General features: G+C 40.0%; 1 protein-coding gene across 1 annotated transcript; it reads right to left on the reverse strand.

Moving 5' to 3' along the window:
* Positions 1–685: 685 nt before the first annotated feature.
* On the reverse strand, positions 686–20,421 carry LOC139381173 (tyrosine hydroxylase). Its single transcript, XM_071124563.1, has 13 exons — positions 20,255–20,421; positions 19,589–19,792; positions 17,038–17,212; positions 16,500–16,588; positions 16,156–16,223; positions 11,468–11,518; positions 9,375–9,520; positions 8,804–8,939; positions 4,597–4,666; positions 4,304–4,360; positions 4,013–4,108; positions 3,025–3,158; positions 686–901 (listed from the first exon to the last, which is right to left on the reverse strand). Exons 1-13 carry the CDS (start codon positions 20,336–20,338, stop codon positions 802–804), a joined length of 1,410 nt encoding a protein of 469 aa, XP_070980664.1. The 5' UTR covers positions 20,339–20,421; the 3' UTR covers positions 686–801.
* Positions 20,422–22,956: the final 2,535 nt, after the last annotated feature.

Consider the following 22,956-nt stretch of genomic DNA (forward strand, 5'->3'; position numbering starts at 1 on the left):
ATTCAGGATTCATTCATGATTATCCGCAATCATGATAGCATCTACATTCCTTTAGAAGTGTTCAGAAAAATATTTTATTCTTATTTACAATAAAACTGACTCCAAAATGACACAATATATTATTCACCATTCAGTTCCTATTGGGCACAACGTAATCCGAAACATAACCAAAACAAACTGCAAATGCAACCAACAAGTTTGTGGAGTCACATGCTAGGAAAATGGGACCAAATACTTAAATGTTTGACTACTTTTAATACACTATACGTGAATTTGTCCACATACTTATGACACCTTCAAATGGGCCGACTAGATACATATAGTACTTTCATTTCTAAACGGTAAAACAAATATGTATGAACATACCCTCAAATAAACGGTGACATTCTGTGCTGTTGCCTCATAAAACATTTGATCTCAAAATCAAAATGCTCAAGTATAGAGACAAATTAAAACTTTTAGCTTCACTGCCCAAATAAATATGGAGGGGAGTGTGTACAACATTTGAGATGAATGCAGTCTCCACCAATGGAGGAAAACTGCCTTTAAACGCCTCATTGTCTACAAAGCGCGATCAGATTGAATCCTGACTTTAGTAAGCATTGGTACCAATGGATAATGCCCACCCACCTGCACAACATATCTTAGAGACATCACCAGATCAAATAAACCAAACAAGTCCAGTGAGAGGTTTCAAGGTCGCCACTTAGCCAGCCACATAAAGCACAAGAGAACAATGGTTATGTCACACATCAAAATGGCACAGAGTGGGACCAGTAGCAGTAGCAGTGTTGTTGTGCATCATGCGAGCACGTTGAGGGCATCTGTGAGCATCTTCAGCTCATCCTTGACAGACTCCAGGCCTCCTCGGATCTTCAGGGGATTGTCCAGGACCTCTATGCTGTAGGTGTAGGGGTCAAACCGCACAGAAAACGGCCTCTTAATTCCAGCCACATACGATCTGTCAGGAAAAAAACAAGGCAAATATACAATGTATAAAAAGTCTAATATCTATTGATTGGTCAATGTCTGCCTGCCTGCCTGCCTGCCTGCCTGCCTGCCTGCCTGCCTGCCTGCCTGCCTGCCTGCCTGCCTGCCTGCCTGCCTGCCTGCCTGCCTGCCTGCCTGCCTGCCTGCCTGCCTGCCTGCCTGCCTGCCTGCCTGCCTGCCTGCCTGCCTGCCTGCCTGCCTGCCTGCCTGCCTGCCTGCCTGCCTGCCTGCCTGCCTAAAGTGCAATGACAACATTCTCATCATTCTTATTGTATCTGGCAATATGGATATAAAGGGTTCACCTTTTCTTCAGTAGAGGCCAACTACAAGAAACATGAATTCAATATGCATTGAATCACAGAAAACTGATTTGCATTGCACTGCAACTACATACTGTATTAACCATCTACAGTCTAAGCCTCTAGAGAGCGATATCAACTAACCAAACATATATAATTGTTTTAAGTTAGTAATAACATGGACCATTTAGCTGATTTGGAATTTTAGGACACCTGTAGGTATAAAAAAAAAGTATTTTTTTATAATATTACATTTTGCCTTACTGCTATTTGACCATAGAAACCCACTGAATAACACACACATACATGGCAAATAAGACAAGCAAAATATATACACTACCGTTCAAAAGTTTGGGGTCACTTACAAAAGTCTTTGTGTTTGAAAGAAAAGCAAAAAATGTTGTCCATTAAAATAACATAAAATTGATCTAAATACTGTGTAGACATTGTTAATGTTGTAAATGATTATTGTAGCTGGAAAAGGCTGATTTTTAATGGAATATCTACATAGGCGTACAGAGGCCCATTATCCGCAACCATCACACCTGTGTTCCAATGACACGTTGTGTTAGCTAATCCAAGTTTAGCATTTTAAAAGGCTAATTGATCATTAGAAAACCCTTTTGCAATTATGTTAGCACAACTGATTGAGTATCTGGAGCATCAGCATTTGTAGGTTCAATTACAGGCACAAAATGGCCGGAAACAAAGGCGTTTCTTCTGAAACTCATCAGTATATTCTTGTTCTGAGAAGTGAAGGCTATTCCATGCGAGAAATTGCCAAGAAACTGAAGATTTAGTACAACACTGTGTACTACTCCCTTCACAGAACAGCACAAACTGGCTCTAACCAGAATAGAAAGAGGAGTGGGAGGCCCTGGTGCACAACTGAGCAAGAGAACAAGTACATTAGAGTGTCTAGTTTGAGAAACAGACACCTCACAAGTCCTCAACTGGCAGCTTCATTAAACAGTACCCGCAAAACACCAGTCTCAACGTCAACAGTGAAGAGGCGACTCTGGGATGCTGGCCTTCTAGAAGCTAGCAGGTAGATCAGGTTTAAAACAAAAACTGATGTAAGTTGGTAAAATAATAAATCTAGTGTGAGCCCGGACTATACGGCTTGTACGTGTGCGCTTGTGTGTGTATGCATTCGTGTGTCAATGGCCGTGTCTAAAATCTGTCTTGCCTACTACTTACTAAAACTACATGCTGTGTACGTCAGTGGAGGCTGGTGGGAGGAGCTATAGTAGGGCAGCTCATTGTAATGGCTGGAATGGAATTAATAGAAGGTATCAAACAAATCAAACATATGGAAACCACATGTTCGACTCCATTCCATTCATTTATTTCCAGCCATTACAATGAGCCTGTCCTCCTATAGCTCCTCTCACCAGCCTCCACTGATGTACTTATAGTACTACATACTATTTTGTATGTACTGTTTAATAAAAATGTATTCAGCAAACAACAAATATCAACATTCCACTCATCCATACTGAGAAGGCATCATCTAATGCGCAACCGCGCTTGTTAATTTTTCATTCATCTTTGAATGGATGATTCTCTTCCTCGATAGTGTGCAGTGAATTCTACTTCATGTAAAGCCAAAATTAGTATGACATCCTGGCATACTACGTTTTCTAAATGTATATTTTTGCATACCAAAAAAGCCTACTATTTAGCCTACAAGTATGGGTATTCTGACACGGCCTATGTGTGTCTGGTCCGTTACCTGAGTTTCTCTTTGGCATCTGTGAAGCTCTCAGAGACAAAGTATACAGACTGGTAGTTCTGGTCTTGGTAGGGCTGAATGGCAGCAGCCTCTGGGTCAAACTCCCTCCTCTCTGGCTCATCTGACAGAGCATGCTGGGCAAGACAGGGGGAGAGTGAGAGATAGAGAGGGAGAGAGGGAGAGAGGGGGGGGGGGGGGGGGGGTGGTTAATGTCTGGACGTCTGGATATTCCTGTAATTCAACATTTAATTGAAAATTAGGTTAGGGGAGGTTTATTCTGTTCCATTATGTTGTCTATATTATGGTGGCTTATATCTAAGATGAACCTCTTAAAGATCTGACCTTTTTTTTGTTGCCTAAAATGACATACCCAAATCTAACTGCCTGTAGCTCAGGACCTGAAGCAAGGATATGCATATTCTTGATACCATTTGAAAGGAAACACTTTGAAGTTTGTGGAAATGTGAAATGAATGTATGAGAATATAACACATTAGATCTGGTAAAAGATATCACAGAGAAAAAAATGTGCAGTTTTTTTCATCATCTTTGAAATGCATGAGAAAGGCCATCATATATTATTCCAGCCCAGCTGCAATTTAGATTTAGGCCACTAGATGGCAGCAATGTATGTGCAATGTTGTATCAAGTCTGCCCAAATGTGCCTAATTGATGTATTGATACATTTTCAAGTTCATAACTGTGCACTCTCCTCAAACAATAGCATGGTATTCTTTCACTGTAATAGCTACTGTAAATTGGACAGTGCAGTTAGATTAACAAGAATTTAAGCTTTCTGCCCATATCAGATATGTCTCTGTCCTGGGAAATGTTCTTGTTCCTTATAACGTAATTCTAATCACATTAGCGCACATTAACTCAACCGTCCCGTGGGGGGGGTCACCGATCCCGTAGAGGTTTTAAGATATGGTATGATTTTAGATTGGAGAGAGGAAGAGAATACTCCATGTCTAAATCCATGTACTCACCACTAGCTCTCCATATGAGGAGAGGAGTCCTGCCCCGTAGGCTTTCACAATGCCACCCTGTTTACACAGACCAAACTCCACCGTGAACCAGTAGAGCTGAGACACACACACACACACACACACACACACACACACACACACACACACACACACACACACACACACACACACACACGCTTTCTAAATTTGTCATGTTTCCACAGCTTTACACTTCATATGTTTTGCATGTGTGGTAGGAAGCAAATAAGGGATCAGGAATAATCCAAGCCATGTTGCAACAACAAAACTTACCGTTGACAGTTTCTCAATATCTTCTTCTGAAGCCCCCAGTGAAGCAAGACCGATGTTCTACAAGACACATGTGATCTCTGTTAGTAAACCATGACAGAGTATCATCTTTGGTTCATGGTATACAAAGCAGACAAGAGGGTGATGGGTAGACAGCTCAAGTCAAGGTGCAGGCCAGAGGCCCAACTCTCATTTTAGAACTGCTCCTTTAATAAATGTTATTGGGTTAAAAATGTCCATCTTCACAATCAATACATCAGAATCAATAAAGCCAATAAAGCCACAGAATTTGTCACCTGAGAAAACTGGGCGAACACCCGGTCAGCCAGAATGGGGACGTGGCCCAGGAGTTCGTGCACACAGTCCCTATCGCAACATCACAAAAGTAATGAGATGATTAAATGCTCACAGTCACACAGGAGATGGAGACAGAAAGTGAGAATAAGATGCCCAGAACATATTTCCTACAATTATCATACAGAAAGTGCATGATGCTGTCTCGATCTAAGAAGGTGCAGATAAGGAAGAGAGAGGTATGGAAAGAGAGAAATTAAGATAAATAAATGATACAGGACAGAGAGCTGTTTGGACTGCAGACCTGAGTTTAAATACTATTTGAAATCTTTCAAAATACCCTGCAAGAGATGCATAATAAGTCATGTCAAACTTTGTAGAATTGCAGGAAATTGACAAGCGGTTTCAACTCGCTGTTCACATTTGAGGTATGGTCCAATAGAAGGTCTAACCGAATGATTCATAATGTGTTTCGGGGTCCATATTATTGAGATATTATTTTACTGTAATAGAGGAGAAGTTTTCTAACAATCCCCTTTAAATGTCTCAAGTCCTCAAATTGCACACAGAGCAGACACTACTAAAACGGTAGTATCGATGAACATTGATTCTGTATGCTCAGTACTACATACCACTAGCAGGATTTTATCCACAGACTGTTATACTAGCTGTCTAGTCTGTGTTTTATAAATGTGCAATAAGCATAAAACACAATTATATAAGGAATTGGCAACACATTCTCATTCTGAGAAATAAGGTAGGCCACTCGATTTCAACATGAACAAAGTGGACAGGCTATCATGCTGTTCAAACAGTCGGGTGCTATTAAAATAGGCAGACGGCCTCAGGTCGCGCCCCAAGGCCTGGTCTCAGGGAAGTAAAAAAATAAAGTTTCCAGGGCACTTGGTTTCTGAGATACTGTATCTCAGGGACCGTCCATTTTCCCTATGAAAATCCTTATCAATCGTTAGGGAGCTGCCACATGCGTCCCTTATGTAGGGTTGCACAATTGGTGGCTGACTAAATACTTTTTTGCCCCACTGTATGTATACATATTATTATTTTTTAAATGTAATGCTGTACCGGAAAATTCCACCAGATGGCGGCTGACTGTATATGGCAAATAGACATTTCATAACCAAATGGACATGGCCGTTTCTTGTAAATGGAACAGACTTCAAAGACGAAACTCAGTGAGCATAGGGGTGGCCAAATGTACTTTTAGCCCAGAAACAAGATGGCGTCGAGGCCACAACGCTCTTTGAGTTAATGCACATTTTGTGAGATTAAAGGTTAAAAATGGTAATACAGCACTAATTTGACCACTTCACATCAAAGTACATAAACCTACGCTGTAAGGAAAAATAGAACCAGCCATTTATCTATTGTAGTTTACAAGAAATCGTACAACGTTCATTTCATGATGCTAAAACAAATGCTTTTTTGTTTTTTTAAACTTATAGATCCAGTTGAGGTGTGTTAAGGCGAATCCATTAAGGAAGGTTTCAGAGCTCTACATGATTTCTGTGATTTTCTGTACTCACACACGCACAGCCAACATGGAGTGACACAGTGTGGGGCTTACAGACCCACAGAGCCTGCAATAGTTACCGGCGTTCGAAACATCAAAGAACAGTCAGACCCAGAGCTCTGAAACTTTATAAACCTGTTCTAGAGCTTACGTCGGTAGTGCATTGTGAGTTATGTGGCTCTAGAAGGTTCTCAGGCTGAGAAACAGCCTAGTCCATTTGCAATATCTTCAATAAATTTTTAGCGTAACGAAAATGACCACCTTTAGAAAAGTCTCGGCCCATAGAGACGGACCCTACAAGTTTCTGTCCGATAGCTCTTTCAGGGACCCCGTACCAACGCCCGAATAAAAATGCATTTTCAGCACTAATGAAGGTCGCTGCTCGGGCTCCGAATGACCTATCGAGCCAAAACTCTGAATTCGGGGTCGCCGCAGCTAGGCCTACACAAAAAGTTAGAACTGGAACCGCAGCTAGAACGTAACTATGTGTTTTACGGTCTTTTAGGCGTTGTGAATTTTGGGCCGGCTCTGAAATATGTGATAGTTGGCTTCTAAACGAGTTGGAAAAAGTGGGTTTGTGTCAGTATGTATCAGTTTGGTGTCAGTATGATATCTTATTGACTGATGGATGGCTGACTTGATGGCTGAATTATTGTCCATTTCCAATAAGTTTAAACAGTGATGAACCATCACCAAATGGGCAGGCTGAAATCAACACTGAAAGGGTTGGCAAATGGCATCACCGTAGTCTCTGGGATGTGCCGAGTTCAACGAGGTGCCCCACTTGACCGTAGCTCGCTTGGTCTGACCGCAGCGACTGTGCAAAAAGTAGGCCCAGAATGAAGCCTGACAATTAATGATTTCAACATGCTTGTGACATATTGTGGCCTCTTCGTCACACAGAGACACACCGATTTCGATGGGGTCGTCGAGGGGAGGTTGGGGTGGATAAGCCACAGAGTTATTCTCTCTGCGCTCACAGGTTCATGTAGTTTGACACATCCGAGTTTCTCCATAAGGATAACATGGGTTTACAGGTTATGCTCTAACTTTTTGCTACATTAAATACATGCTTAATCATTTGGACAAGTATGCTGCCTCTATTGTATTGTGTTTTGGAGAAAATGGGGGTCATGTTAGCAGTAACTGCATAAGGTTACTATGAAACCAAGGTAAATAAAAGCATTTTTTCGCTATGAGCAGTTACTGCCTTTTTGCTTAGTAGGGCAGTACTGCAGAAAAGCAGGCTCAACTATTTTGATGAAATAATGACATTATTATTGGGTCTTATGGTTGTGGAAGGCTTATATTTAGACTAGGACTAATTTCAAAAACCCTGAATTCATTAGATTATTGCTGACTGTTTGTATTTGACCTGTAATTGTACAGCAAATCTTATTTAAAGAAACCCCTGCCAATTTTTTTTATAGATACACAGTTTATTAAGTAAAGCACCCCATTCACGAAAGTGGTTTGCTCTTACAGCGAGTCACGTGGCCGTGGCTTGCTATATAAAGCAGGAAGACAAGCATCAAGGTATTCAGAGACTGTTCGATTGAACGTTAGAAAGGGCAAAATGAGTGACCTAAGCAGCATTGAGTGGGGTATGATCATCGGTGCCAGGCACTCCGGTTTCAGTATCTCAGCCCACTTGGGCTTTTCACGCACGACAGTGTCTAGGGATTCCTGACAATGGTGCGACAAACAGAAAACAACCAGTCAGTGGCAGTCCTTTGGGCAAAAACAGCTCGTTGATGAGAGGTCAAAGAGAATTGCAAGGGGGTATGCTCCAAAACGTTTTGTGTGGGTTCAAGTCCCCTACGCGACTCAAATTAGAAAAAACTATCTCCTGCTGGTCCTTGAGTCAAATAATGCATTTGTGATGTTTGTAGATCAATTTTAATAATGTATGTACAATGTTGTACAGTTAAATATACACGTCTGTGCAATATATGTAATAAACAGGATTATTAACCGTGTGTCTACAGGGCTGAAGAAAGATGCCTCATTAAATGTATTATTATTATTAATTATCAAGGTGTTGCACTTCCCTTTGCAACACAATAACACAAATGTAATTGTACATAAAAAAATGAATAATTTAATCTGGGATTCAAACCCTTGCTGCAAACTGCGAATATGATCAGGAGCTTGGCTCACTACATTGTGAGCTATTTAACCAGTCATTTAAACACACGTGATTTCGTAACTTTGATTAGCAGAACTTCTGTTAGGAACGCTTTCATGAAAAACTGCTCGATCACGTCCAACTACAGTATGTCAAAGTTTTTAATTGGCTGATGTGGAATTTGTTACATTATAGTTAGTTGCATGTCATTTGCGGCATACATGATCTTGAGCAAAGTCATTATAGCCTATCATTTCACTTCCCCTGTGAGAACCATTAGCACAGGTTGATTTGGCTTTGCTGTACCACAGTCGAAGCCTGACAGCAGACTACCTACCAAAGGTTGCACTGTATCCAAAACAATGTAGAAAAATGTAGATCAGCTATCTTTTAACCGGGGTATGGAGAACTAGGATGTTGTGCAATGTTAAGATAGAAATATAACATGTAGAATTAGGAATCACATCAGCTCTATTCATGACATCTCTATCTGCAACTTTCTACAATGTTTGCATACTGAATATGGCCATGGTGAAACAGTAGTACTCACGGTTCAGGGGAGTGCATGGGAGAAGAGGCGTGGCGTATATACTGGGTACACTGGAACACGCGGAAGGCCAGACTGGCTAAAAAGTCTCTGGCGGAGAGGAGACCTGCCACGGGACGCAGCTGGAACCCTGTTCGCTCTGTGTGTGAGAGTGAGTGAGAGTGAGACAGAGAAAGAATTCTACCGATTCTTCTCTGTCTCTTCTACTGAGTCCTGCACAGCTTGTGTGATAGATAAAAACAGAAGAGACAAACACATTCCTGAGAATCTTAGCTTTCAGGAATGGGGTCAAAAACTAGAGCCAAATTTGTAGGAATATTTTGTTTTCAAGATGCGCTAAAAGCACTAGAAACCACTGTTACTGTTCCGTTTGTCCCAGCCGCTAATAGCAAAGGTTACTAACGTAACCATGGTTCTATGAACTAAGTGGCGCATTCAGCTGACTGAGGAAAACATTTTTCACAGTACATTCATTCAAATTATTGTTGGAGTTGCCAATGAAATTGCAGAGAGACGCATGCGTCTTGTGAGAAGCTCAATGACAATGGCTGCAATAGGTGGCATGTATGAGTACCTCTGAGGAAGCGTGACACGTCCTCCAACTGGGGGATGTTTTCAGGGCTGTATCCACAATGTCTCTCCAGCAGACGGAAGGCGTCCAGGTGCTCACTGCAGGCATGGGTGGTGTACAGGTCCCTGAGGGTGGAGTACACCTCTCTCCTATCCAACACACACACACGTGGGAGAACACAAAGACATACATGCACACACACATGGATACACACACACCAGAAGGTGAACACACGATGGAAACAAATATAATTTTGTAGATAAAATTGCAGATGAAAATGTAGAAATTTTAAAACACAACTGTGAGTCGTCATGGGAAAAGGATTGATTTCTCTGCATTTTCAAGACAGAAATGTTATAGAAGTCCAAATATATACATTAAAAAAAAGAAGACTTCTGTATAACCCATTTCCAGAATGGTGAGCTGAATGTGTGGCCTCTCTTTGATTGAGTTATGGCAGCAAATTGTCCTCTAGGTCAACTATAAATCTCTCCAAAACAAAACTGTTTACTCTCTTATAATCAGGTTATCCATGAGCAAGTCTACGTTCCAAATGGCACCCTTTTCCCTATATAGTGTGCTTATTTTGAACTGGGCCCATAGGACTCTGGTCAAAAGTAGTGCACGATATGGGAATAGGTTGTCATTTGGGATGCAGAACAAGTCGTGTACCAGATGGTTGACAGTCACTTCAGAGAAGTTCGGTAGAGGGACCTGAAGGTTTTTTTGAAAAGGTTTTTATATTGTTCAAACACAATGTTTCCGTTTGGTGGAGTGAGTCAAACAATGAACTGACATTTTAGACTGACATGATATCTGGGCAATTGACTTTAATCTGTGACATTTGCACATAAACGATCAAAAGCTTTTACTCTAGATGGCTTGATAGCACCCTCCATCCGTGGCAAATCAGGAAAATAACCATTAAATAACCTTTACCACTCAAAATCAAAAAATCGGGTCAAAATCACAAAATCATAAATAGTATGGAATAAACACGTCTTTGTGCAAATGGACATGTAAACAGAGGGCTGAAGCATAACAGAAAGCATACAATAAATAACCCTTGCACGATAAGTATTGAGATGTGAAGAGTCATTGTAGTTCGAAAAGCTACTGCCTAAGCTTTAATTCAATGGTCTAACACTATCTTAATTAGGGCTAGACCCCCATTTTCTCAATTTCCGCCTGACTAACGTGCCCAAAGTAAACTGCTTGTTGCTCAGGCCCTGAAGCCAGGATATGCATATAATTGGTACCATTGGAAAGAAAACACTTTAAAATTGATAGAAATTTTTAAATAATGTAGGAGACTATAACACCATAGATATGGTAGGAGAAAATCCAAAGAAAAACCAACCAGAATGTTTTTTTGAGAGCCCATGCTCTTACAATGGAAAGTATAGGGGCATACTGAATTCTAGCTCTCAGGATGCAATTCCTATGGCTTACATATACATAGGGTGTCAGCAGTCTATGTTCAAGGTTTCAGGCTTGTAACTTCCAAAACAAATAAGAAATATCAGTTTTAGTACGGGGACACAGTCTTGTAAATTCGCGTTTGGGCGCACGATGAACATCACTTTTTCCGTAAGAAATATTATAGCTTGATTACATTTTAGAGTATCTGAGGAGTGAATAGAAACATAGTTTGACTTGATTAAACAAAGTTTAGCGGTAGATTTTCAGATTCCTTTCTCTGCATGTTGAACGACTGGATTATTCAAATCGATGGCGCCAACTAAATTGACTTTTTGGGATATAAAGAAGGATTTTATCTAACAAAACGACACTACATGTTATAGCTGAGACCCTTTGGATGACAAATCAGAGGCAGATTTTCAAAAAGTAAGTGAATATTTAATCGCTATTTGTGAATTTATGAAACCGGTCCTCAAACAACCGCATGGCATGCTTTCGCTGTAATGGCTACTGTAAATCGGACAGTGCAGTTAGATTAACAAACATTTAAGCTTTCAACCGATATAAGACACTTGTATGTACCTAAATGTTTAATATCCACACGCCTATCACTGACTAAGGTTTGAAAACGTATCACTGATTTTACCAGAGAATATCATGTTAGTGCCACTCACCATGTACCGATCTCCTCCTCTGTGTATTCTACTCTGGGGATGGGCTCCCCTCTGACAAAGAGAACAATGAAATTAGTAGATATACATCATTGTAGCTTCCTATTCCTGAATAAACCTTGAATCCACTTTTTTGATGATTTTTACATGACATTTTAAGTAGTCAATCGTCTCCATTTACTGTGAAAGTTTCATGACTCTTTGTATTTGTATTACTAAATGGCAGACCTAGAAATACTATAGTTTTAACTATTCTTTGTGTAAAACTATTTTTTCAGGGAAATAAATAGTTACTTTTGAGGTGACCACAACTATTTGAATAGAGATCCCCCCCAAAATACTACTTTAAAATTGTTTTTTAATAAAAATCTCATAAAGTAACTACTTTTAAAAAATTATGTCAGTACTGTATCTGGAACTGCATGTTAAGATAGAAATACAATGAATAGAGCACACCAAATCTAATAAACCATTCCAATCTATAGGACAGCCATAATTGATATACACAATACATTTCTATCTGAACATTTTGTAAATGTCCATTCTCCTGAATGTCCATTTCCATAAAGTCTAACCATTTATATATACAGTACCAGTCAAAAGTTTGGACACACCTACTCATTCAAGGGTTTTTAGTGAAGACATCAAAACTATGAAATAACACATATGGAATCATGTAGTAACCAAAAAAGTATTAAACAAATCAACAAATATTTTATATTTGAACATTTTAATTCAAAAGGCAATCGCTATCTTTTTTGCTAATGCATGGTAACAGTTGAATAAAATGAGAAAAAATAAGAAACCCGCGCACTGCTCTTGATAGTATCACTACTCTTTAATAAGCTTTTACGTATCGGCCTCACGGCCTTCTTCAGAGCTTTTTTTGCACTCTTGGCATTCTCTCAACCAGCTTCATGAGGTAGTCACCTGGAATGCATTTCAATCAACAGGTGTGCCTTGTTAAAAGTTCATTTGCGGAATTTCTTTCCTTCGTAATGTGTTGTAGCCAATCAGTTGTGTTGTGACAAGGTAGGGATGGTATAAAGAAGATAGCCCTATTTGTTAAAAGACCAAGTCCATATTATGGCAAGAACAGCTCAAATAAGCAAAGAGAAAATGACAGTCCATCATTACTTTAAGACATGAACAGTCAATGCCTATGTGCCAACATTTCTTCAAGTGCAGTTGCAAAAACCATCAAGTGTTATGATGAAACAGGCTCTCATGAGGACCGCCACAGGAAAGGAAAACCCAGAATTACCTCTGCTGCAGAGGATAAGTTCAGTAGAGTTACCAGCATCAGAAATTGCAGCCCAAGTAAATGCTTCACAGAGTTCAAGTAACAGGAACATCAACTGTTCAGAAGAGACTGTGTGAATCATGCCTTCATGGGCAAATTGTTGCAAAGAAACCACTACTAAAGTGAACCAATAATAAGAAGAGGTTTGCTTGGGCCAAGAAACCTGAGCAATGGCCATTAGACCGGTGAAAATCTGTTCTTTGGTCTGATGAGTTCAAATTTTAGATTTTTGGTTCCACCAACCGCTGTGTCTTTGTGAGAAGCAGAAAAGGTGAACGGATGATCTCTGCATGTGTGGTTCCCACCATAAAGCATGGAGGAGGTGTTTTGATGGTGTGGGGGTGCTTTGCTGGTGACACTGTCAGTGATCTTTTATACATTCAAGGCATACTTAACGTGCATGGCTACCACAGAATTCTGCATTGATACGCCATCCCATCTGGTTTGCGCTTAGTGGGACTATCATTTGATTTTCAACAGGACAATGACCCAACACACCTCCATGCTGTGTAAGGGCTATTGACCAAGAAGGAGAGTGCTGCATAAGATGACCTGGCCTCCACAATCACCCGACCTCAACCCAATTGAGATGGTTTGGGATGAGTTGGACCACAAGAGTGAAGGAAAAGCAGCCAACAAGTGCTCAGCATACACAAGGAGTCGCTAGAGTGCGATGACACAAATTAAACACTCCCGGCCAAACTCTCCTAACCTAGACGACGCTGGGACAATTGTGATCCGCCCTATGAGATTCCCTGTCACGGCCGGTTGTGACACAGCCTTAGATCAAACCCGGGTCTGTAGTGATGCCTCAAGCACTGCATTGCAGTGTATTAGACCGCTGCGCCACTCGGTAAGGGTAGGCCCTAACCAATTATATTTTGTACAGATAAGTATAAGGAAGTTGTGACGCTCAACTACTATGCCACTGAAAAGGTAAAAAGCTCCATCTGAGGGTAAATGTTCTTGTTTCAAACACACACTATACCGTCTTAAAAGGGATTGTTTACTCAGAATACAAATTAACATGATTTTCAACCTACCTTGGCTGTAATTGATTCAAGAAGGCAGTATTTTCAAAAAAATGTTTACCTTTATTTTTCTAGGCAGATCAATTAAGGACAAATTCTTATTGTCAATGACAGCCTAGGAACAGTGGGTTAAGTTCCCTGTTCAGGGGCAGAACGACAGATTTTTACCTTGTCAGCTCGGGGATTTGATCTTGCAACCTTTCAGTTACTAGTCCAACCCTCTAACCACTAGGCTACCTGACGCCCTAGTATTGGGATTTTTAGTTTCCTTTTGACACTTAATAGGCATATTTTGTTACTGTTAGCGTTCTCAGTAACACTTAACAAACTGTTCTGGCGCCTGTGTAATTAAACTGTAATAACCTTGAGCAACAGTTTATTAACATGTTACCTAACACTTTGGTAATTGCATAGCAATGAGCAATACAGTACTCTACAGGAATAGTAACTGCTCCTTATTCCACATGTTATAACTCCATTATTATGCAATTATAAAGCAATTTCCACAATCTTATGGAGGGGTTGGAACTTAAATTATTTTCCAATCGTTTCGTTCTGAACAGAACCCCTCAAAAAAATGGTTTGGTTCCACTGTTACTATTCACACAATACCCCATAATGACAAAGCAAAAACAGGTTTTAAAAAATGTTTTCTAATTTATTAAAAATAAAAAACTGAAATAACTTATTTATATTTGTTTGAGCTCAGCTGCATCCTGTTTTCATTGACCATCGTTGAGATGTCTCTACAACATGATTGGAGGTCACCTGTGGTAAATTCAATTGATTGGACATGATTTGGAAAGGCACACACCTGCCTATTTAAGGTTCCACAGTTGACAGTGCATGTCAGAGCAAAAAACAAGCCATGAGATTGAAGGAATTGTCCTTAGAGCTCCGAGACAGGATTGTGTCAAGGCACAGATCTGGGAAGGGTCCCAAAAAATGACTGCAGCATTGAAGGTCCCCAAAAACATAGTGGCCTCCATCATTCTCAAACGGAATAAGTTTGGAACCACCAAGACTCCTAGAGCTGACCACCCGGCCAAACTGAGCAATTGGGGGAGATGGGTCTTTGTCAGGGAGGTGACCAAGAACCCGATGGTCACTCTGGCAGAGCTCCAGAGTTCCTCTGTGGAGATGAGAGAACCTTCCAGAAGGATAACCATCTCTGCAGCTCTCCACCAATCAGGCCTTTATGGTAGAGTAGTCAGATGGAAGCCACTCCTCAGTAAAAGGCACATGACAGCCCGCTTGGAGTTTTCCAAAAGGCATCTAAAGACTCTCAGACCATGAGAAAGGGTTTGGGTCAGGGTTAGGCTTCTCTGATCTGATGAAACCAATATTGAACTCTTTGGCCTGAATGCCAAGTGTCACGTCTGGAGGAAACCTGGCACCATCCCTACGGTGAAGCAAGTTGGTGGCAGCATCATACTGTGGGGATGTTTTTCAGCGGCAGGGACTGGGAGACTAGTCAGGATCGAGGGAAAGATGAACGGAGCAAAGTACAGAGAGATCCTTGATGAAAACTTGCTCCAGAGAGCTGAGGACCTCAGTCTGTGGCAAAGGTTCACCTTCCAACAGGATAACGACACTAAGCACACAGCCAAGACAATGCATGAGGGGCAAGTCTCTGAATGTCCTTGAGTGACCCAGCCAGAGCCCAGATTTGAACCCGATCAAACATCTCTGGAGAGACCTGAAAATAGCTATGCAGCAACGCTTCCCATCCAACCTGACAGAGCTTGAGAGGATCTGCAGAGAAGAATGGGAGAAACTCCCCAAATACAGGTGTGTCAAGCTTGTAACATCATACTTGAGGCTATAATTGCTGCCAAAGGTGCTTCAACAAAGTACTGACTAAAGGGTCTGAATACTTATGCATATGTGATATTTCTATCTTTAATAAATTAGCAAAAATGTTTAAAAACCTGTTTATCCTTTGTCATTGTGGGGTATTGTGTGTAGATTGAAGGAAACAAAACAACTAATCAATTTTAGAATAAGGATGTAACCTAACAAAATATGGAATAAGTCAAGGGGTCTGAATACTTTCCGAATGCACTGCATATTCAAGTACCTTAAAATTGTTTTTCTGAGACCTGTATTATCAAAGAAAATAGTTGCCTTTTTGTTCAAATTATATAAACTATATTCAACTACCTCCAGTTTGTACTGTATTTTCAAATAAACTACAAAATACAACTAGAGTATTTTCTGCCCAGGTCTGCTACATAGCAGTATATTGAAATATCTATATATATTAATTTGTGAAATTAGAAATCTGATTTCTTAGGGCTTATGTTTAAAATGAATAAATGTTGTAATGAGTCACGGTATAATTATTTCTGGCTTACTGTTTATATCTGAAGGCAATGTCTCCAATCATCTTCCTCCTCTGCCGATAGACGGGATCTGTGAATCCCTGTACAAAACCGTCACACAAAACATGAGTAGTGACCCAATATCTATAGTTTCACATTTGATCTAGTGTCATTATACTGTTATTCGAAATATGGCATCGTTATAGCAATGTAATAAGATTATTATCTGATGTAGGCTCAACGACAGTCAAAACTTGTGAGTTGCGCCCAAAACGTTGTTTAATAATCATGTAATAACAGTGTAATAACAATGATATTCTCACTCTCACTCTCTCTACATAAGCAGCTAGACTGATTGTTTCCATTCATTCACTCACTGGGTGTTCTTGGTCTAAATCTGGATCAAATTTTGTGATAAGGTGGTGACATCTGTCCAGCTCAGAGATTTTCTTTGGGAACCAGTGAACTGTAAAAAGACCATAAAGATGTTGTTTTGTTTTTTTACAAACATGCTCCCATTTCCATGTATATCTTTAGTTCTTGTCACTGCAAAACACGTAATGCACACAAATGTTTGGACAAAGCCTGCCATCTATCGTAGATGAATAGCCTTGGTCAACTCAATAGCAGCTACAATGCAAAGGTGGCTATATCTAAGGAGGTGACCAGACAATCAAGTCTTGAGATTCAACAGGAACATTCAACTACACTTTTTGAGATTTTGTGAGTGTAAAGATGGTTAAGCTAGGTTACTTTGGGTCATACATTGGCTATACAATATGAGATGGTCTTACACTTGAGGCTTAAACAGAAGCAGCTATCGAGTTCCACAGCATTATGTGTTCTCACCTGTGCTCGTGAGACTAGTACAGTTTTAATAAAGTGCATTATGCAGAAATTATTGAAGGTTCTTACATTTGACTTCTTTGGTGGTTTTGACGTCCTCTGCTATCCTCTTGATGGAGCTGATGAGGGTGCTGACATCAGACAGGTGCACCTCGCAGCGAACAAAGTACTCCAGCCCCTCCAGGCTGTCCCGGGGCTTCCTGCATGGCCGTGTTTCCAGGTGGTGGATCTTAGCTTCAAACGTCTATCAGGCACAACATATATATCTCTTAGGCTCTTCTCAATTGCTCAAACATCTATCGTTTCCTCGTCTACTCTCCTTCATCTGCACAGTGGTGGAAAAAGTACCCAACTGTCATACTTGAGTAAAAGTAAAGATTTCTTAATAGAAAATTACTCAAGTAAAATTCACCCAGTAAAATACTACTTAAGTAAAATTCTAAAACTACTTGGTTTTAAATATACTTAAGTATTACAAATAAATGTAATTGCTAAAATATACTTAAGTATCAACAGAAAAAGTATAAATCATTTAAAATTCCTTATGTTAAGCAAACCAGACGGCATCATTTTAATTCATTTTTTTACTGATAGCCAGAGGTACACTCCCACACTCAGACATTCATATTTAAAAAGAAAAGTGTTTAGTGAGTCCGCCAGATCAGAGGAAGTAGGGATGACCAGGGATGTTGTCTTGATAAGTGCGTGAATTGGACCATTTTCCTGTCCTAAGCATTCAAAATATAACAAGCACTTTTGGGTGTCAGGCGAAAATGTATGAAGTAAAAAGTATTTTATTTTCTTTAGGAATGTAGTGAAGTAAAAAAATATATAAATAGTAAACTACAGATACCCCCCCAAAAACGACCTAACTCGTACTTTAAAGTATTTTAACTAAGGTTTACACCACCACTGCATCTGCACTAGAACATAGGAAATGTCTGTCAAGCACAACATACTTCTCTTAGGCTCTTTCTCATTTGCTAAAAATGTTTCCTCGTCTCCACCCCTTCATCGGCACTACCTAGAAAAGACTTGAGAACATTATTTTATGGTGGAATCTCATCATTAGACTGGTTCTCATCTGGCTTGTTCTTGCAGTGAAGGAAAGGAAGTGAGGAGATATTACACTTTATATACATCATAGAAGACTGAAATATAACCAAACCGTTTGACATAGAAATTCTGGATTTTCGTAGTTAAAGTTTTTTAATTATGAAAAAGATTAATAAAGTTCCACCCATAAGGGGCTTCTGGTCATTCGACTGCAGAAATGAGCTATCACATAGCTACACGTCAGTGCAGGATTTCTTCACAAACGCAGGGCAACTAACGCCTCTATCAGACCTATCAGACCCACAGTGTAGGGTCTGTATGCATCAATACTTTAAAACATTTTTTTATTATAATTTTGCACTAAAACGCAACGACACTGACGGTCTGATCAAGGCAGAAAGGGAGATTACATGCTCTTAAGTGTTTAAACAAACTTGCTTGCAACATTTGATCTCATGCTGTTGTACCAGGCAGCTTGCTCTAGGCTCTCTACATCCACACCCAATGAAATAGCGACCTATCAGGAACATAAAAAATCTCAAGGCTGGTAATATAGGATTACATTTCCTACAAAGATTTCATCTTAAATGTCAACATAATTTATGTAATTTTAAATAACTTTATGAGACTACAATTTAATTAAAACAAGATTATACTTTAACGCAATCATGACCTACTGGGCATTGACATCAGTTCAACATGTAGTTTTGTTTTACATTTGGTTCAGTTGTCAATTAACGTGGATTCAACGTGAAATCAACGAAAAATGTTACCCTTTCATTGGATTTACCTTAACAGTTAAGTGAAAAAATGACGAAATTCATGGACATTGAAGACTTTTGGCAAATCACATCAGTTTCCCACGTTGATTCAATATCATCACAGATTTTTTGGTGGGGTTGAAATGACGTTGAATTTAACTCGTTTTGGCTTGATTAGATTAGCCCACACATTTTAAGATGTGGACAATTCAGGGATATTTTATTTTCCCTTGATAAGAAATTACTATACTTTAAAACAAGTTGTTGTTGATAGCATAAGCTACACCACGAAAACAATATCGCCATAGAATCATTCCCATTTAGGACATTTATTTAGGAATAATCCTTGACACCTTTGTTCAAGGCTCCAACAATCTGCTCTGCATAATTTGCCATAACATTCGAATTTACCTAGTTGCCTCTCCTGAACCATAATGACATAATAGACACAGTTATGCTGCCTTGTCGCATGGAAAAATTAACAAGAAGAGCTGAGAGCAAGCACTAATAGGCTTAGGCTACAACATTTTCTCACACCTTTACAACTCCGAATTAATTGCCTTCTTGAATATCTCCTATTTTCCCGTATATTCATACAAAATATAAGTTGTGCAAAATATGTATCCCACTCTCCATTTGAACAAAAACAAGTGTTGGTTTGTGTTAATTGGTAGACTATTAGGTTCAATTCGATGTTGTTTATTTTCAAAGTTAAACGTTTCACTTTAAATCCTTTTTTGAATTATCCCAAATCCTATTTAGGCTCTTTAATACAGAAAAAGGCCTAGCTCGTTTGTACTTACCTCGAACACCTTGAGAGAGCGTGAAAGTGCTGGTGTCTTGGAACTTCTCAGCGTGAAGAAGAGATTGAGCAGAGCTTTTCCATCCTCTTCCTCAAACACGATCTGTTCAGTCGCTTCAGCCGCCTCTGCCGCGGCTGCCGCTGCTTCTCGTTCCTTCCGCGCATCCTCGATCAAACTTTGTCGTCTCCCAATGAATCTTGGAGACTGCGCCCAAAAAAAGAGCAACATATTGGATTTAAAAAGATTTACTGTTACGTCTGTGAACATATTTAAACTCGAACATATGTATCTCGACCACCGACAGCGCACAAGACAGCACATAGAGCCTTGCTTACCTCGGTGGAACCATTTTACATCTCCAAACACGCATAAGAACACCAATGCAGTCTAAGTAAACCTGACGCATAGCTTAGTCTTAGTGATTTAAAAGCCAAGCTGCTAAACCACAATAAGTTATTTTCCTATAAAAAGTTACCATTTACCCAACCGCTCCTGTATAATAGTGCCCTCTCCAAGGAGCCAGGCTCTCTGCGCGCATTGAGGCAACATAAAAAAGTCTTAAAAAGAATAGCAAGTGACACTTATAACAATAGTTTTGACCATTTCTACACAAAAGTTGAGTATGATAGGTCTAAATGGAATGGTAATAAGAACGTTACTCCTTACCGTAACAGAATCAGACCTCTCGAGCTCGGACGCTGCCCTGCGCATACTCTTCGTTGAGGAAGAAGAGCTGCTTGAAATCGGCATGATCAGATTCTGGAGTGTGTAAAATAGTGTCTTTGTATGCGTGTGTAATGTGAGTGTCTGTGTATCTGAGCGTCTTTTATTGATGCTCCCTGCACTGCGTTGACTTTGCTTGGTGCGCCTGGTGTCTTTTTCCCCCACGCGGAAGAACGTGTCTGTCTTATTTATTGAGGAGGGGGGAGGATTTGTTTGTCCTTCCTGACGTCAAGCATCCCGTTCTCTTTATCAAACAACACAGCATCCGACACATGTTCCCATATTTGCCTTGATTATTATGTAACAGAGAAAGTGGCATTTTAAAAGCGTGTGGGTTCGTTTTGGTATCCTAATGTAGCAAGAACATTAATATGGATCTCCAATCATAGCTGCGGGAAGTAGGGGTGCTGAAGTTTCTGCAGCACCTCCTGATAAATTGAAATAATGTGTACAAAATTAAATGACTACTCCTGTCTGAACACTGATGAACATGGGCAGCACATGCACCAAATATAGAACAGTTTCTTGCTCTGCTGCCATAGAAATATAATCCATAGCACCCAGCTAGCACATAATGTTCTGAGAACCATATGTTTCTTAGAGCTTGGTGAGAGCATGTTTGTTCAATGGTTATTTTGCATATAACCTTCCCATAAAGTCTCCTACATGTTTCTTCATGGTTCTATTTAAAGTAATATTCTCAAATTATTCAGAGACCGTAAAGAAACAACCTTCTTCTGTGGGAATTCTAAGACTTTAGCATAATCTTTTCTGCATGTTTCCTCATGGTTCAATTTAAAGTCCTGTTTTCAGAACATTAAGAAAACTTTCCATAAACCCCCCCTAAAATCCTTAGTAATGTTCAAAGAAGGTTCTAATAATATTATTAGTGTTTTGGCCGCGTCCACTAATTGGCCACACCTGAATCAGCTCCTCTGTAGAGATGGGTGAACCTTCCAGAAGGACAACCACCTCTGCAGCCCACCAATCAGGCCTTTATGGTAGAGTGGCCAGATGGCAGCCACTCCTCAGTAAAGGCACATGACAGCCCGCTTGGAGTTTGCCAAAATGCACCTAAAGGAATCTCAGACCATGAGATTCTCTAGGCTAAAGAAACCAAGATTGAATTATATTTTTGTTCAGTATACAGTACCAGTCAAACGTTTGGACACACCTATTCATTCCAGGGTTTTTCTTTATTTTTTACTATTTTCTACATTGTAGAATAACAGTGAAGACATCAAAACTATGAATTAACACATATGGAATCATGTAGTAACCAAAAGAGTGTTTGTTATATTTTATATGACATATTTGAGATTCTTCAAAGTAGCCACCCTTTGCCTTGATGACAGCATTGCACACAGGTGTGCCTTGTTAAAAGTTAATTTGTGGAATTTCTAATGCGTTTGAGCCAATCAGTTGTGTTGTGACAAGGTAGCCCTATTTGCTAAAAGACCTTGTCCATATTATGGCAAGAACCGCTCAAATAAGCAAAGAGAAATGACAGTCCATCATTATTTGATAAGACATGAAGGTCAGTCAATCTGGAACATTTCAAGAACTTTGAAAGTTGAAACTGGCTCTCATGAGGACCGCCACAGGAATGGAAGACCAAGAGTTACCTCTGCTGCAGAGGACAAGTTCATTAGAGTTAACGGCACACCAGATTGCAGGCCAAATAAATGCTTCATAGAGTTCAAGTAACAGACATCTCCCCATCAAACTTTCAGAGGAGACTGCGTGAATCAGGCCTTCATGGTTGAATTGCTGCAAAGAAACTACTACTAAAGGACACCAATAAGAGGAAGAGACTTACATAGACCAAGAAACACGAGCAATGGACATTAGACCAGTGGAAATCTGTCCTTTGGTCTGATTAGTTAAATTTAAGATTTTTGGTTCCAACCGCTGTGTCTTTGTGAGACACAGAGTAGGTGAATGGATGATCTCTGCATGTGTGGTTCCCACCATGAAGCATAGAGGAGGATGTGTGATGGTCTGGGGGTGCTTTGCTGGTGACACTGTCTGTCATTTATTTAGTATTCAAGGCACACTTAACCAGCATGGATACCACAGCATTATGCAGCGATACGCCATCCCATCTGGTTTGCACTTAGTGGGACAATCATTTGTTTTTCAACAGGACAATGACCCAGCACACCTCCACACTGCTATTTGACCAAGAAGGAGAGTGATGGAGTGGTCCATCAGATGACCTGGCCTCCACAATCACCCAACCTCAACCCAATTGAGATGGATTGGGATGAGTTGGGCCGCAGAGTGAAGGAAAAGCAGCCAAGACGTGCTCAGCATATTTGGGAACTCCTTCAATTCTGTTGGAAAAGCATTCCAGGTGCTGGTTTAGAGAATGCCAAGATAAATAAAGGTTTAATAAAAAACTAAAAACTGATCCTGGCACTAAGACTGCACTCAACGAGCTGTATAAGGCCATAAGCAAAAAATAAAATGCTCATCCAGAATCTGTGCTCCTAGTGTCCAGGGACTTTAATGCAGGCAAACTTAAATCTATTTTAACCTAATTTCTACAAGTGTATCACACATGCAACCAAAGGAAAAAAACTATAGGCCACCTTTACTCCACACACAGCGATGTATACAAAGCTCTCACTCACCCTCCATTT

This window comes from Oncorhynchus clarkii, chromosome 2 (genome assembly GCF_045791955.1).
Source record: "Oncorhynchus clarkii lewisi isolate Uvic-CL-2024 chromosome 2, UVic_Ocla_1.0, whole genome shotgun sequence".
NCBI lineage: Eukaryota > Metazoa > Chordata > Actinopteri > Salmoniformes > Salmonidae > Oncorhynchus > Oncorhynchus clarkii.

What these genes read in the sequence shown, in the direction of transcription:
- LOC139381173 (XM_071124563.1), bottom strand. Translation starts at nt 20,338, where the DNA reads ATGCCGATTTCAAGCAGCTCTTCTTCCTCAACGAAGAGTATGCGCAGG. An exon ending in ATTGCCTTCAGATATAAACA is followed by an intron (nt 11,519 to 16,155) that starts GTAAGCCAGAAA and finishes TCTCTTTGTCAG; the next exon opens with AGGGGAGCCCATCCCCAGAG. An exon ending in ATATTGAGAAACTGTCAACG is followed by an intron (nt 4,109 to 4,303) that starts GTAAGTTTTGTT and finishes TGTGTGTCTCAG; the next exon opens with CTCTACTGGTTCACGGTGGA.